Source organism: Peromyscus californicus, unplaced genomic scaffold (assembly GCF_007827085.1).
Source record: "Peromyscus californicus insignis strain IS unplaced genomic scaffold, ASM782708v3 Scaffold_9__1_contigs__length_137607984, whole genome shotgun sequence".
NCBI classification, from domain to species: Eukaryota; Metazoa; Chordata; class Mammalia; order Rodentia; family Cricetidae; genus Peromyscus; species Peromyscus californicus.
This window is the reverse complement of record NW_026294617.1, coordinates 104,107,823-104,125,719: the sequence shown is the minus strand read 5'-3', so window position 1 is coordinate 104,125,719 and position 17,897 is coordinate 104,107,823. Positions and strand designations below refer to the sequence as shown.

The window sequence follows — 17,897 nt, the reverse complement described above, 5'->3', positions numbered from 1 at the left end:
TAATATGTAAGATTAGTAATGTGCTAGCTTTGGAGGACACATCTGGAATTCAGTTTAGGGTGCTGGATCACAAAGCCCACTTTCCTAACCATTCCACTGTAATTAATCTCGGTTTTGCTGAAAAGTAGCTTAAGCAGAATTTTGTGGAAGAACTATTCCTGCCTCGTTTTCAACTAAAAATACCACACAAGAAGTATACTTTATTGATTTCAGTGGGCATGTCCTAAAGTTTACTGGTTAACCAAAACCAAAACAAACAAATAAAAGCCAGCACTATGGTGATAGCATGCAGTGCAAGGCATTTTATACTGAGGCAAAGGGAATAACGTTTCACAGGATGAGGTTTACCATTAAATGCTGCCATTGAGTTATCGCTGCACAAGTGATGGTCTCACTTCCCATCCGCTGCATTTATAGGGTGTGCCACTTGTACAGCCTTGTGAGTTCTCTTGAAGAATAGAAACTTCTTTCCCAAGTTCTTTACCCCAAGGCATGAATGAAGGCATTGTGAGAGAGCAGATCGAGGCAGTGGATTGTAAGGGAGAGGCTGGTGCGGCTGCGATTGCCCAGACACTGTGGAATCGTGGCTTGTTTCCCTAACCTTGGCTTTTCTAAATTTACACTGAGAGTTGCCGCAGGGGAGGCGAGACAGCTCAGCATTGTCTTAGGATGAAGTCTCTGTGTGCTTGCCAGAATGGCCATCAGAGGGCTGGGGGCATATTCCCAACAGCAATAGCCAACAGCCCTAGTCTATTAAGATTGGAAAAACTATGAAAAATGACTCATTCCCCTACCTGTCAGTCTGCCATCATCAGCTAATTTTTTATTAGTGGTGTAATATTGAAATAATGTATTATATGGCAAATAATCGTTGCTGAGAAGAACATAAATTACTTAATAAATTATCCAAAATTACCACACATAAATCATATTAGATATATTATCCTTTACTCATTAGGAAGGTTTTTAAAAAAAAATGAAGAAAATGTAAAATCTAAGTCCTAAATTTGATTTGATACCATGTCTATTAAAGGAATCAATCATCAAAATGAAAATACAATGAATACAGATAATGTCTTTTGACACTGTCTGGTCACCATTTTCTTCTATGAATATAGTTCCGTGATCAGCTGACTAAATGGTCATCTTTGCATAAATGCTGTCAATAATCACAGTGTGTGTATGTGCTTTGTAATATCTAGATAACACTTAGTGGAGCTGAAGAGACGGCCTGGTGGTTAGCACTTGCTACCCACATGGCAGTTCACAACTGCCTATAGCCCCAGTTCCAGTGGATCTGAAACCCCCTTCTTGCCTACATAGGCTCCAGGCATGTGTGTAGTGTAAATACTTGAAGGCAAACATTCATACACATTATAAACGAAGAAATCCTTTTCAAAAGTTTATATAACACTTAGGCATTCTGTGTGTTTTCTTAAAGATACATACAGAGTACAGAACCCTTAAATTTTTCTGATATATTTTTTTCAAATCATTTATCATTATCTCACCCACACCTAGTTGGAGAGCAGTTATTTGGGGGGGGACACATCTTTGTTGGAACTTCTCAGAGTACTCACCTTTGTCTATGGGAAAAACAAAAGCAATTATACATTTAATATTTTATCTAGTTACAAAAGTTCTATTGACAAATGTGATTGACATTAACAAAACAAGTGTAGCCTGCAAGTGTCCTGGTGACAGCTGACGGGTGAGGGTGTTGAAAGGTGACATGATGGTCAAGATCATTGGCGGTGCTGTGACGGCTTGGGAAGGGTATGAATAAAGGGAGTGATTGGCTCCGGGCGGGGTGTTGACTAAGTGGGGTCAGTTAACCATGCAGTTTCCCTCCCCCCCACACAAAGGGAAAACCAGATATTATCCACTATTTATAAAACATAAAGCTTATATTTAATTTATATGCTTTCCCATATTATGATGAATAACTCATCGTCTGACTTAATTATATCTCATTAATCTTGTGCATAGCATACTCCTTATTTAACTTTTAAAGTAGTTTCAGATCTTGACCATGACATCTTAGATTCTACAGCAAAAAGAGAAGTACATGAGCATTGAATTATAGCTTTGTTCTCCATATATTGTTCAAATGCAGTTGTTTAAAAAAAACTGTGTTTCAGAAACTAAATATCTTAAGAATATTTCATTTAAAAAGAAAATTGCATATTGTATCTAATTACATCCCTCATGAGTAGGAAGATTTGTTTGTTATTCATTCAACAAACATTTACTGATGCCCTGTGAAGGTTAGGCAAACATCAAATTCAAATACATGCTCCATATTGCATTGCACCTTGAGGGCATTCTGAGTATTATTCAGGGAGGCATCTGTGAGCAAAATGATCATTGTGTGCTGCTGTTTATCCTGCCATATACATTTTCTCATATAGCAGCATTTAATCCCAAACAAAGCAGCCTGGCTATTCATTCTTGCAAGTACAAAGAAAGTATGCTCACACGACCAGCATCTAAGAATGGACAACAGGCTGCCACACAGTTATGTACTCTCAAGTGGAGACACATCTTTGTGTAGAAAGAGTCGGCAGGAAAAGCAACTACTCTAGAACATTCTCATGTGAAATAGACTTCCTAGTTTGTCTACGACAACAGACATAGTCACATTATTAAATCATTTTATTTACATTTAGATACCTATTTAAAATGTTTCAGAAAAGTGTTACAGGATATGCTATAGTATGGCGGTCTCCCTAAGGCTAAAAAATGAGCCTCAAGTTGAGTTGTATGATATAACAAAATGGAACTTTTTCCCCAGAGACTAGATCTCACTGTATAGCTCTGGCTGTCCTGGAACTCACTATATAGACCAGGCTGGCCTCAAACTAAATGTGGATTTTTTTTTTTTGAAATACTTTTAGCTGGACCCTAGCTCCAGGATGCAGATTTATTTTTATTCTGTGTTGAGACTCAAGCAGCAGTGTTTGTGTGTGTGTGTGTGTGTGTGTGTGTGTGTGTGTGTGTGTGTGTATGTGTGTGCGTGTGTGTGTGTGTACGTGTGTGCGTGTGTGTGTGTGTGTACGTGTGTGCGTGTGTGTGTGTGTGTGTGTGTGTGTGTGTGTGTGTGTGTGTGTGTGTGTATGTGTGTGCATTTAAAGGCCAGAAGTCCATATATCTAGTGTCTTTCTCCATCACTGTCTGTCATAGGTTTTCAGGCAGGATCTCATTAAACCTGGAGCTCATTGGTTTAGCTAGTCTGACTGGCCAGTGAGCTCTAGGGATCTCCCTGTTTTCCCAACTCTGGTGTGACAACTATGTGCACTTGTACCTGGTTTTTACATGGGGGCCAGGGGTCTGAACTTAGATCCTCATGTTTATGCAGCAGGCGTTTTACCTCTGAGCCATATTTTCAGCTCAGGGTATCAACATTTTAAAAATACTTCTAGTACTTCTAATGTACTGCTAGAGTTGAATTCTACGATATATAGGTTATAATTTAACTGAGCTAAATTTAACTCAAATTTGAAATACTGAAATAATAATAAAGTAATATATTGTAAAAGTCCTTTAAATCTGTTCCTTTCACAAATGTTTATCTGTTCTCTAGTCTTTGTGAGATCTCTCTCCTGCAGCATTTAGTTTGCTTCCATTGAGTCAAAACCTGTGGTCTTACATAAACATCCCCAGGGACAGGTAGGCAAGTTGGATTTATTAACGTGGGCTTCAATTGTGCCGTCACTTACACACCACAGCATTCTCTAGACTTTTACTTTCTACTTTGTCTTTAAACAAAGATTCCACTCAAAAGACAATCTGTTTTGTCACTTGGTGAATTTTAAGTGTATGTTAACATAATTTTACAGCATCAAATTTTTAGTATATGTATATGAGAGGCACCTTCTCTGCTTCAGGCTCTATTTCAACACTCTACCGCTGAAATGGCTCCCACTCTTCTGTGGGAGGTAGATAAATAGATGAGCCATACACAGTTTTGTGTGTAATATATGCAACCGAGTTAAATAAAGTTATTGTTGGAACATCAGGAATTATTTCTCTGTGGAAATCACATCCGATAGTCCAAGCCAAGTGCTTGATAAAGAAAGGAATGTGTCGAAAATCTCCATAGTATAAGAGACAGGACCCATGTGACAGTGAAACACACCATTCAGCACGAGGTTAGCAGGGACCTGGATGTGAAGCCTTCATGCCTGTCCCTGTTTGCTGCCTCACAATAGGTCTTCTGAGCCATTTTATTTCATTTTGTTCTGAAAACAAACAAAGTCCACTAAAAAGCAGTCGGTGAGAGGCTTGTGCATTACCATGTTGTGACTGAATCAGTCTCGTCACTCTTAGCACAAATCTAGTATATCCACTCGGAGCTCCTGGCAATCTGTGGGAGGTCTCTTCTGCTTTGGGACAGAGCCTGTGACAGCCATTGTACTCCTTGAAACAAGTTTTTATTACCTGTAAAGCAAAGCTCAGAAGTCTAGACAGCCTACTCCTTGTCCTTTGGTGTTTCAGTTGAGGGTTTACCTCTTATGTCAAGAGTTTAGTCTTCTAATGTTCTCATAATGGCCAACTGGTACACTCAAAGCACTTTAAATGTAGGAATTAGAGTTATAAATTTGAGGCTTGATGGGCTTGAGGTAATATTTAAAGCTGTAAGGTTTCCTTTTTATACATTTTTAAACTGATAACATGTTACATATTTATGATGGACAATGTGATGATTTGAGGTGCATATACATTGTGAAAATAGCTAGATGAACCCATTAGTCCACCACCGCTTCACACACTTATCATTTGTGTGTGGGTGTGATGAGAATATCTAAATTCTAGAAAATTTCAAGTATACTTGGACTATGTAGCTCAGTTAATATGAGGCGTCCCTAGCATGCACAGGGCCCTGGGCTCAATCCCCAATACCTCTTAAACAAGCTATGGTGGTGCATACCTGGAATCCAGGCACTTGGGAGGTGAGGAGAGAAGGGCTGGAAGTACAGGGATGTCCTTGCACATAGCAAATTTGTGAGTTTGAGTTTGAGGCCGGCTTGGTGCACATGCCACTGTCTCAGAAAAATAATGGAGAAGAGAAAATTTCAAGTGTACAGTACATTGCGGTATTGGTGCCATGCCTTTCTTGAACTTCTTCCCCATTTGACTGACATTTTGTATTCTTTGAGAACCAGCCCACACCCCCCCTTGCCTGGAGCCAGCCACTAGTAACCATGATTCTACTGTCTGTTTCTATGATTTGGACTTTTAAACAACTTCTCCAATTAGTGAATTCATAGGACATTTGTCTCTCTGTGCCCGACTTTTGTTCATTTTGAAAATCACTGTGGTGTGTTTGGGGTATAATTATCATGTTGTTCCATGCTGCACAAGTGACAAAAATTTCGGAGGCCCTTCACTCCTAACATGAAGGTAATTTTTAATTACAACCGTCAGTTATTCCAGCTGATGCATACTGAGTCCTACCCTATCTCAAGGACTGTTCTCAGAGTTCCTGTATTAATATTCATTACAATTTTATAAAACCCCAGTCTGTAGTTTTTCAACAAGGAAACTGAGGCATAGCTAGGCTGAAAGACTTGCTGAGGCCTTGCAGCTGAGTCTAGAACTGGAAGCCATTCAGCCGGATGAGAGCCTGGTCTCTCAACTTTTTATTCTGTATCAGGAATGAAATCACTGGATTTGGCCACTCTGGGGAGAACCACAGAAGGCCAATAAGCAATAAACCGTAGCTGTAGACTGTGAATACTATAAAGATGATTAATTCTCTACTGCTGGCCCTCTAACCCCTGACAACACATGTCACATATAATGTATGCGACCTACATTGTTTACAGCATCTTTCTGAGGGCTTTGCTTTTAATACATTGCATGTTTATTACTTCATTGTAAAGTTTTTCTGGAAACATCACTTAGTTCATTTTAGAGACATCTTGAAGACATTAGTTTGCTTTTTCAATATGACTAATTACTAACGCCATTACTAAAGACTTCATTTTTCACATGGGAACTAGCAGTAATGAATCTTCTCTTGTCCAACGTTCCTGGAGTCATTGGGCATTTATCTTCAGAATGGACAAAGGAGTTATCACGAAAGGGAGTAGGTTTCCAAAATGCTTATGTGGATAAGGTGGGGGTGTTTGGGGTCTGATAGCTTGCTGCTGCTGTAGATTGTGGCACCTCTGTGACTCTGTTCATGTTTTGTTTGATTTTAACTTTGTAACTAATGATTTTGTCTTTCCAGACTATCACAGAAAAACACAAGCTGAATGTTCCTGAGACGATGACGGAGGTCCTTGATGTTTCTGATGAAGAGGGTAAGTCTTCCCTGTGGTCTGTTGTGACAGCTGTCAAGTTTCTACATTAGGGAACTAAAGTGTCCTTAGAGATAAAGGTGGTAGTTCTGATGACAGCCTCCTCATATTGAAAACCCAGTCACCAACCATAGTCTACTGTGTTTATTCTTGCCAGTGGAGAAGTAGGCAAGTCTGGTCTACCTACTTTTTCCCATTATTATCTTTAATCTCTGATAATTAGTAAGACTGGGGAATGAGAAAGAAACTTGAAATTATTCATGTCCTAAAAGAGCTGTCAGATATAATAGTCATTACTAACACATACTAATTATACCAAAACATTTTATATTCAAATGCCTTGAAAGACTTTAAACTGTTCTTCATTAGCGGTATATTAAGAAGTCTCTGCTGTCTGGTTAGTACAAATGTACAGAATATATATCAAATCCAGAAGAAAAGATCCTTAGAAAAGGCATCAAAGGACCTCACACAAAATAATACAGTTGCAACGTGAGTAAGTCATTCTTTATGCCAGGAAAGATCTGTACTTTCATGATGGCTTTAGAGTTGATAAAAATTATCTAGACCAGTGGTCCTCAACCTTCCTAATTCTGTGACCCTTTAATATAGTGCCTCATGTTGTGGTGACCCTCAACCATAAAATTATTTCACTGCTATTTCATAACTGTAATTTTGCTACTGTTGTGAATCATAATGTAAATACGTGATATGCAGAATATCTGATACATGATTGCCAAAGGAGTTGCAACCCAAGGGTTAAGAACTGTTGATCTAGACAGTGCATTTCAAAGTCATGATAAAGACTGTTTTCCTTAAACGTGTGCTAGGGACTTCTGGGGGTAGAGGTGAGAAGTAGTCATGCTTAACACAGAGAGGTTCTTTTTTTTACCTCCCCAGTGACTTTTCTTTATTCCACATTTTTAAATTTCCCTGTATTGTTTCTTCTGAATTAAAAAAGTCTACTATCCTAAGATCACAGAATTACCACACAGAGTTTGGAAGCTTCAAAAGCAAAACCAGCGCATGAGATTTAAAAGCCTGTTGCCATGTACGTGTACATGGAAAATTCGTGCAGACCTTTGGAAAATCATTGCCACAAAGGCGGTGCTAGGCTTGATAGCAATAGACTCCATAGAAAATGTTAAATATGTTTTTAGGTTCCTTGACACGGAATCTCAAGGCCGAGCTTTACATTCTTAAGTCTTATTTGAAACCGGTTTGTTTTGTTATTGGCAATCGGCGCTGAGCTGTGTCAGTTTGCATAAGAATTATGACAAGAGTGGACAAATGTTGGATCAATGTATTATGATGAGTAATTTTAAAAGTACTGCCAAAGGCTGTCATTCTGAGTGTTTATTATAAGTCTGAGCTGTGTTCTAGTATCTACCAGCTGAGTTCGAGCATCTGTATATGCACCCCATGTTTCGGTGGGATTTTCTTGCTCATTTTCATTCATATGTCGTGCAGCTCTTAAACAGTTTGGTGACCACTTTATTGATGGGGAAACGCTTAGTGATTCAGGTACCCTTCAAGGGACTCAGAGTGATTGCTTTTCTTTGCTTTTAAGTTTTCTTAACTACATAGAAGCAACTTGTTAATTCTTAAGTCTTTGTGCTTGATACTAATGTTTCTTTTGAAACAGCTTGTATAATGGGGATAGAATTGTGCATGTGTGCTTTTGATGTGTGCATTGGATTAACTTGTAAGTTTAAAGCTGCGATTTGCTTATTCTGGTAATAATTCAGCAACTATTATGAAGACCAACTGAACAAAATTACCTTATCTGAGGCACATTATAAGACTGTTTCCCCAGAGGAGTATCTATTTTTTTAGGGTAGAGTTTTTTTTGGTTTTCCGAGACAGGGTTTCTCTGTGTAGTTTTGGTGCCTGTCCTGGATCTCGCTCTGTAGACCAGGCTGGCCTCAAACTCACAAGAGATCCACCTGACTCTGCCTCCCAAGTGCTGGGAGGAAAGGCATGCGCCACCACCACCCAGCTAAGATAGAGATTTTTTTTAAAAAAGTAATTCTTTGGTAACTTAATAATAAAGTTAGCATTGCATATTAGTTACTATCTATACTTTCAACTAAGATGACTTGAGGTGAATGCTCACATTACTCTTCTAGATGAGGCAAAAAATATATTAAATTAGACGCCAGGTATGGTAGCATGTACCTGTGGTCATGGTTGCTCAGGAGGCACAGGCTGGATAATAACTTGACAGCAGACATTAAAGTCAGCCTGGGCTGAGTATGGTGGCACACCCTTTAGTCCCAGTACTCAGGTGGTGGAGGCATGTAGTTCTCTGTGAGTTTGAGGCCAGCCTGGTCTATGTAGTGAGTTCCAGGATAGCCAGGGCTGTGCTATGTAGAGAGGATCTGTCTTTTTTTTTTTTTAAAGTCAGCCTTAGGAATGCAGTGGGACCCTCTTTTAAAAACAAATATGTAATTAGGAGTCATACTGTGATTGTTATTTAAAAGATAGTCAAGAGTAGAGGTAAGTCATTATGATAAAGAAGGATCTGTAAATATCATTCGGGGAGGGGAGGACTAGCGGTGAGGAGATTGTCCAGTGTCTAAGTGCACTTGCTCTCTTAACAAAGGACCCAAGTGTTCCTAGTGCTCATGTCAGGCAGCTCAACCACCTGTAACTCCAGCTCCAGTGGCTCTTATGCCTTCTTCTGGTCTCCTTGGGCAACTATATATTCATCTCACACACACACACACACACACACACACACACACACACACACACACACACACACATAAAAACAAACATATTTTTAAAATTGCACTCAGTGTAATCTTGGCATTTAGGGGGAAAATGAATGACATAAAATAGTCTGTGGGATATGCAGTTTCCAGAGATGATGTGGTATCACTTCATAGCAAGCTTATTACATGAAAACCCAGTGTATAAATTAGATACATTTGATTTCAAAACAGATCACTATTTTAAAAATAATTGGTAATGGGACTTATTACTTAAAGCAATTAAAGTATTTACTGTGAAATTTCTGGAAACGTCATATCTGCCCAATATATAAAATGAGATGTAGATATATAATTTTTAAAATTAAAACTGTTAAACAGTGACATTTGTTAGTGATAAAAACTCTTGATTTGAGAGGAATATTGATTAGTGAACAAGAACATCTGTGATAAGAGAAATGTTTTATTTTTAGAAATAACCAAAAATGTAACAGCGTTTTATTGCCAGCAGGGAATTCAAGTATGATAAATTTTATATGAATGATATATTTGAGTTGTGCAAATTCACTTTTTATGCCAAGAGTCAGTGTAACATTAGTTGACCTGCACTTCCAACTCTTTAACATTTTGTGCCGTTAAATGTTTTCATGGGACCTGCTATCATCTCCATGGACACAGTGCAGCCACATGTATTTAGAAGGTGTCAGCTAATCCCCATTCTCTATAACATCTACTGGTGGTAACAATGTACAAACACCTAAGGGTATTTATAAGATGAGTTTAGATGCCTGCTCCAACTAACTTGGTATGTGGTAAAGCAGTTGGCATTATCCTCCTATGAATCCAAACCACAGCTGATGAATATGATATTATGATGAGGAGAGCTCTATAGTTCCCATCATGGGGAATCCAAGGTGACCACAGGGCCTGCCTTCAACAAGCATATATGAAGAGTAATGCATGAAGAGCTATAGGTGAAGGCACAATACCATCAGTTTTCATATCTGCTTGCTGAGATCTAGAGCCGGGGCCACCCACATAATCTGATGCATTTGTCAAGAAGTGAGAGCTGAATCCGAGGGTGGCCCAGGCTTTAAGGAGTAGAGAAAGGTCAGTGTAGGGGTCTCAATGTAGGAAAAGTGCAGCAGAGCCAATGAGTGGGCAAATAATTGAGTCACTCACTCTGCTGCACAACAACTATGGGGTTAGTTGTGAAGCATCTGAATTCTTATCTGATTCTAGAGAATTAGAATATCATAAAGATTTCAACTGATGATTAAAGAAATCTGCTTTTATAAATATTAATCCGGGAGTGGTCCACAGGGAGAGGATGTTGTATTGGGAACCGGAAGAAGTCAAGTATCTGGGGGTAGAAGAAGAGTTTACTGAGTATGATGGCAAGTGCAAATGGCTTACCCTTGAGATTCATCCATCATTAGTGAACAACTCCTGTATACTTCTCCACAAGTGCCCTGGATCCACATGATCCAGCAGACAAGAGAACCTCAGAATGGCAGAGGGCTGAGAAGAAAAACGGGGGAACCAGTTTCATCTTTTCCATGCTCCCTTTCATGAACACTTAGCCCCATCCCCATTTCAGCTTGCCCCATAGTTCAGTAGCAAGGGCAAGGGCAGGGGTTCAATGACATTTCAGAGAGTCTCTTTATCTGAGCATCACAGAGGTTATCAAGATAGGTGACCCACGCCATTTAGCCTTAATTCATCTCCATGTTTTTTATATCTATGTTCCTGGCATGGCTGATATACCAGTCACCACCCTCTGTGGAATCTTGTAGCTTCCAGATAACCAAAACCAATCTTACTTTAAAAAAAAAAACTGCAGTATGAGCCTGGTGGTGGTGGCATATGCCTTTAATCCCAGCACCGGGGAGGCAGAGGCAGGTGAATCTCTGTGAGTTCAAGGCCAGCCTGGTCTACAAAGCGAGTTCCAGGACAGCCAGGGCTGTTACAAAAAGAAACCCTGTCTCAGGATGGGGGGAGGGAGGAACAAAAAACAAACCAAACAAAAAACTCCAACAAAAACATAAAACAAAACTACAGTATGCTGATGCCTTACAATTAGTGGGAAGGAACTGCCCCCAAAGTGTCTGGAAAATCTGGAGAATACAACAAAAAAAGTGAACTCATTAACCCGAAAGTCGTTATTTTATTAAATGAATAATCTATAATTTAGGAAGACATTGTTCCAAGTACATGAAACAAGAAGGAAGCTCTCATTGAGTTTCTTATATGTTGCAGGAAAATAGTTGAGTTTGACCTTTCTATACCAGGTATGTTAATAAAAGAAAGTATGTCAGTATACAATTATTCTGTAATAGCTAAGTTATGTAGAATAGACCTTCTGGAGCTGGAGCAATGGCTCAGCAATTAAGAGCCCTTAACCATTTACAGAGGATCTGGGTTTGATTCCCAGTACCCACATGGTGGCTCGCAAACATCCATAAACCCAGTTTCAGTGGATCCAGCAGCTACACATGTACATATACACACATGAAGACAAAACAATCATACCCATTAAATAAACAAACAAACAAATAAATACATAAATATTAAAAAAAGACCTTCAACTCTCCCATCTCCCTGACTAAAAGTATGGAAACAGCTGTACTACTGGCTCATAGAGAGTTTGTAGAGAAGCATGTTGACAGGGGATTAAGTAGATAAGATGTGTTCTGTTTTCTCACATGCTAAACGTGAGGGGCTTACAGAAAACTCAGGTGCAGAATTCTTAGAGGAGATTAAAATATGGATGTGGAGTTTGACAAGGATCTGAGATGGATCCTGTTGTATGGATCCATTATATGTAGTTTATGAGATCCTTGACTGTTTAATAATGTGTGGTAAATGGGACATAGCAGAGGGCATGTAGGAATAGCATTTCAGACAAGGGAGCCTGAGAAGAAAGACTCAAAGCAATAGGAAAAAGGCCTAAAGAGATTTCTGTTGGAGATATCATAGAAGATTGTTTTTCAAAGAAGTCACCTCTTGGTCACTGTTTAAGTACTAAAATCAATTAACAATAGCAAGGGTCTGTTTAATTAGTTTATTAGAAAAGGAAGTGGAGACGAACCATGACGTAGAAAAGGGCTAACCTTGGCTAAAGAAAGGTTAGTGCTTTACTGTGGTGAGGGAGGGTCCTTCATGGGGTTGGTGGCAGGGAAGGGTGATTATAGATAAGTGTCTAGACCAGGTTTTCAAGAAGATGGGAAGCATAAGGCTCTAGAAATGGAGGTAGATAAGCATTAAACTTCTCTACTTCTGGTACATATTTTCCACCACTCAGTGTTGATAAGTAATACTGAACAATAGTATTTTTATGTCTAAATTTAACTTGGAGAGAAATTGTAAACAGCATCAAGAAGATTTGGCCCTCCTATTAATATTAGCAGTATCAGATGGCATTGTAGACAGTGTCACTATCACTAGGGACTTGAATTCTTTTGGTCATAATCATGCTATCATGATCTATTCCCAAGGCTTACCACAGGTATCTCCAAAACTCTGAAGCCTTGCTTTTAATAAACTGAGCATAGGAGCTGCTGGAGGCAGACACCATCCTCACAAAAGCATCAGAAGACAGAGAATTGGGGAGAATAGTGAGGACAGCTACTGTCTCAGGAACTCAATATGATCAGAGGGTTTCAATTGTGCCTTGGCTCATTACCAGAGTTTTTTAAAGGATATATTTTATTTTAAATATAATATTCATATGGCTTGTTCTCTATTGTAACACAATTTCATAATTCTAAGAGAGGAAGGTTAGGAATGTGTTCATTCCCAGGTTCTACAAGATCCAGCTGCGTACCCTAGTGCCTTGCTCTGTTAGACTGGAATTCTCTAGCTAGACTCTGCCTTCCCTTCTGACCTTTTCCTCCCCACTTTATGAACCTTCTTCCCTCAACCAACATGTGACAAGAAAGAGGTTGAATATGAAAATCTAAACTGTGGCCCCTGTTTTATTAAGAAGTATTGAGAAATTTGAAGGCACAAGTAATAGAAACTTATTTTGAGTTAACTTTGTTCCCTGTGACCATCTTGGCTGCTGGGCGATTGGGATCAGAACTGGAAACAGGAGAAACAGGTTGGCATCTGAGAACTAACTGACACAGGGTGCCCTTATTTGGGTGGTAGTAGGGACTTAAGCCAAGTTCAGTGGTGTTAGATCCTCGGGGTGAGGTAAGGAAAGAGGGGTAAGAGGAAGCATACAAGCCAACTTTTGAGTTTTAGGTGATGATGGGCTTCTCGCTCAAAGGATATAGAAGATACAGCTTTTGTTATATGATAGATCTTGCATTTAACATCACCTTTTCACACATGAAAACAGGTCACAGACTGTCCTCCCAATGTTAATAAAATTCTCTCAGAGCATGCCTAGATTTTGGTAGTCCTGTTCTTAGAATTTATTTCTACTTTAGTGCTCTTTTGCTAGTGTGTATATTCAGTCTTATAAAATATTATTATCAGCCGGGCGGTGGTGGCGCACGCCTTTAATCCCAGCACTCGGGAGGCAGAGCCAGGCGGATCTCTGTGAGTTCGAGGCCAGCCTGGACTACCAAGTGAGTTCCAGGAAAGGCGCAAAGCTACACAGGGAAACCCTGTCTCGAAAAACCAAAATATATATATATATATATATATATATATATATATATATTATCATATTTACGACCATCAGTATGGTTTAGCAGATAAATTGTTTGCTACTAAGCCCGACAAACTGAGTTAATCCCATTTCCCACACAGTGGAAGGAGAGACCATATTCCTCTGACCTCCTTCATATGTGTCTCTATACACAAAAACATAGGCGTGCACACACACTCACAGAAACAAACACACACATGCACACAGATACACACAGACACACAAACAAGCATGATACATCAACACACACCAACACACACATACACAATAAAGAAATAAATTTAAAAATCTCTCATTTCTATAGAACAATAGACATTTCTTAGCATATTGCCAATGGCATGAAGAAACTATTAATACTGGATTATGCACAGAATTATTGAAGATACTTCAAGAATTCTAGTAGTCTACACACAGGGCTAATCTTTAAGCTAAACTAGTCATCGTGCTGACACATATAATGAATAAAACCCATTGAAAGGTATTCAAAGGGTTACAACTCAGAGAATTATTTTTTCTCAGTGCGTTTTAGGGAAATGGATCAAGTTCTCTCTCCATTCGCTTTAGCCCTTTGTAGACATGTGCATGGACTCTGTCTCTCTGCCCGGCAGTGTTTCGCTGTCGTCCAAGCTGTCGTGTGAACGTACTTCATAACTGTGGGCATCTTTTGGTGCTGGTACTAAATTCAACAAGTAACTTCCCTCACTGTCCCCTGATGAAGGCGATGACACCATGACTGGGGACGGAGGAGAGTACCTAAGGCCAGAAGATCTCAAAGAACTCGGCGATGACTCCCTGCCCAGCAGTCAGTTCCTGGATGGCATGAACTACCTTCGGTACAGCCTGGAGGGAGGGAGATCTGACAGGTATTCGCCACACGTCCATCGAATGTCAGAGAGAAGTGCGCATGACACATTTTTAAACATCCCCCCCGCCCCCTTTTCTCCTTTTCTTTTGGTTTTTAGAGTTAAGGTCTTACTTACTGGGTAGCCCAGAATGCCATGGAACTTTCTCAGATGAGCCTCAAACTCCTGGCCCTCCTGTCCTAGCTTCCTGAGTACTGCTCATGCGTAATAGGCATGAACCACTATGCCTGGCTGACCACTTATCTTTTTTTTTTATGGTGATAAAAAATGTAGACACTATTATTGAACCCTTAATGGGCAGCTCACTGTGTTTGTCAGGTAGCAGGTTATCTCATTCATTTCTCTAACACTTTAAGTAGGACCCATTTTGAAGGACAGGAAAATAGTCCAGAGACACCAAATCATATAGCACAATCATTCAACTACTATGAAGCAGAGCAAAGATAAGCAGGAGTCCCTGACTTTCGAAGTGATATATTTAATCAGGCAAATTCTAAGGCAGATGTGCTCAGCGTCTCCACATACTTCTAATTCTAACTAAACTATTGGTGCTGTAATTTCTGTGTGAACGAAATTATGTAGAATAATAGAAAACAAGCACAAAGTGAAATTGCCTTTGTAGCTAGAGTTTTCCTGCCTGGCCCACAGTCAGGACAAATCTCTCTCACCTGCCAGTCCCACAGCCGCTCAGACCCGACCAAGTAAACACAAAGACTTATATTGCTTACAAACTGTATGGCCATGGCAGGTTTCTTGCTAACTGTTCTTATAGCTTAAATTAATCCATTTCTATAAATCTATACCTTGCCACGTGGCTCGTGGCTTACTGGCATCTTCACATGCTGTTTGTCATCGTGGCAGCTGGCAGTGTCTCTCTGACTCAGCCTTCCACTTCCCAGCTTTATTCTCCTCCTTGTCCCGCCTACACTTCCTCCTGCCTGACTACTGGCCAATCAGTGTTTTATTTACCAACCAATCAGAGCAACACATTTGACATACAGAACATCCCACAGCATGCCCTGGAGTTTGTTTTCATTTAAAAAAAAAAAAAAAAAAAGAAGAAGACATGATCTCATGAGGTGATCTGAGCCCATAAGGACCTGACTTTATAGGCAAATCTGAGGAGCCTTTCTAACATTCTGAACTGTGAGATTCAATGTTATGTTGCCTATTATTAACTAATACACCGAGTACTTGTTACTCTCAACAGCAAGATGAATAAGATGATTCTGGATACTTCTTCAGAAGTATGGCTGCTAGCCTGGGTCACACATATGCCTGTCTGTGTTACTGTCATGTCTACCCATCAACAGTCACATGCTCATAGTACAAAACTGACTCCTTTGTCAACTACATTATGAATTTCCCATGTGCTTATAGCTTAAGGAAGAATTGTCAATTCTACATTGATAATCTAGAATGACAACCCATTTGGGGGTTTTTCCCTTCAGCACCAGAATCCCCACCTCATTTTTTCCCCTCTTGTTTTTCTCACACTTTTTCCTTTCTTTTTTACTGTGGTAAGTTCTTTCTTGAGCTGGGCATTCTGATAAGTCCTGGAGGTACCAACCTGATTAAAGTATGTCCACTAAATTCGTAGCCTCAGAGAGACCCTGGAAGGCCAGGGCAGAAGAGCTCAGAGTGCCTCTGCACACTGAGATTGAAGCTTCCTGACAGACAGAAGCCCAAACATGGGTAGAATGCTGAGCAGGGATGCTGGGAAAGACAGGGGATAGTAACACCTTAACTGTGGGGACAGCAAAGGCTTATGTTAGTGGTGGCACATTGGTACAGTAGGCTGTGGCGGGACTGTGGAGGGAGGGAGCCACACCTGTATTTTGTAAAAATCCCTTTTCTGGTCCACTGAGGGTCGTTCTAGTGGAGAGTGGCCACAGGGCTAGACCACCCAGCTGCAACGTGCTATTTACTGGGTGTCTATGACACTAGGAAACTCTAACTCAGGGCCAGTTGTGGAAAGACATCAGCAGTGACAATTTTGAAACATGAGTAGTGAGATTTGATGGTGAGTTTTATGGGGCAGTTGAAAAGGAAGGAGGGTGACTTCTTGGTATTGGTGGCTTAGAGAGAGGGTGCCTCTTAGGGCCAGGGTAAGGAAGGAGGAGCCCGTGGGGGGCGTGTGGGGAAGAGGTGACTGAACCTGTGTTCCACATATGAAATTCTCGTCCACTGACGGATTTAGATTTATAATTCGAGATACTTAAAAGACTACATTTCAACATAAGAAATTCTCTATAACTTTGTGTGAATTCTCAATATTCTGCACTTGCTTACACTCGACCAAAGAACAATTCATTTTCATCAGTTACTAATTTTTTTTTTAAAAAAATGCCTGATTCAGTCATATTTCCTTTTTCCAAACTAAGAGTCGAGAATTACCGTGTACTTTCTACAGAGTAAGGGGATGAATGGTTTGAAACTTACCGCACATGGAAAGGGAGGCCGGAAACAAACACTGCACACTCTGTTCCTAGGTTCCCACCCGCATCTCTCGACCACCACATGTACACACAAGCCCCTAACGGAGTACGGGCAGCATCTCATTTTCATGTTTTATTAATTACTATTTCTGTTTTGCTTGAGCAGTTCCACACGCCACTTTCTGGGTAACCATTCTCCTTTTCCATTATTTCTTTATTTGGCATGCTTTCAATAGTACCATTCCCAGGTAGGTATGACATGGCATGAAACCATGGCCTTCCTGTGCACATCCGCATTTCCCTGCTCACTGTGCGCTCGTGTGCTTGTGTGTGTGTGTGTTGGCAAGAGCTGTTTACGTTCCAGAACTATGGATTTCCCCCCTTTTTTGCTAAATTCAGTAACTGCCTGAGTTAGAAGAGATGGTCTGTTACTGGAATGACCCTGCCGTCTGAACCAGGCCTGACTCTAACTCCCACAGTGCCACCTTGTGGCTGACAACACAGAGGGATGGCTTCCCCCAAACAAACTAAGCAGCCTGTCTATACACACTTGGAGAAGATGAAGAAAACATTCTGGTGCCCCAAATAAGCATAGACACAGAAGGATGAAAACACATACGATTTAATGCACATTGAGCAAAAACACAGTCAAATCACAGTCAGTTGGATTTTAACCCATTTATTATTATTATTGCTTACAACTTAAAAATACTGTCCAAATTCAAATAGAAAACTCCAAGTAACAGAAAAACCACAGAAGCTTCTTCAACACAGTAAACATTTTGTGTATTTACTTGTTCAACAGGGATTCAAACTCCGTAAGTTGAGTGTCTAATAAATTTATAGTTTACTAAGCTAGTAGCTATGGATACAAGAAAGGACTCAATTCACGCTTTCCCCCTTTCACACAACTAACT

General features: G+C 40.0%; 1 protein-coding gene across 50 annotated transcripts in view; it reads left to right on the top strand.

Annotated features, from left to right (window-relative positions):
* Ank2 (ankyrin 2) overlaps window positions 1–17,897 on the top strand; it is a 596,871-nt gene that overhangs the window by 519,871 nt on the left and 59,103 nt on the right. For 38 of the 50 annotated variants that reach the window (XM_052731611.1, XM_052731615.1, XM_052731610.1 and 35 more), the window contains 2 exons: window positions 6,236–6,308; window positions 14,398–14,542. In XM_052731611.1, the coding sequence (XP_052587571.1) occupies window positions 6,236–6,308; window positions 14,398–14,542 (218 nt within the window). Of the gene's footprint in view, window positions 1–6,235; window positions 6,309–14,397; window positions 14,543–17,216; window positions 17,229–17,897 lie in introns of all 50 variants that reach the window. The other 12 variants (XM_052731630.1, XM_052731652.1, XM_052731645.1 and 9 more) reach the window with 1 other exon arrangement.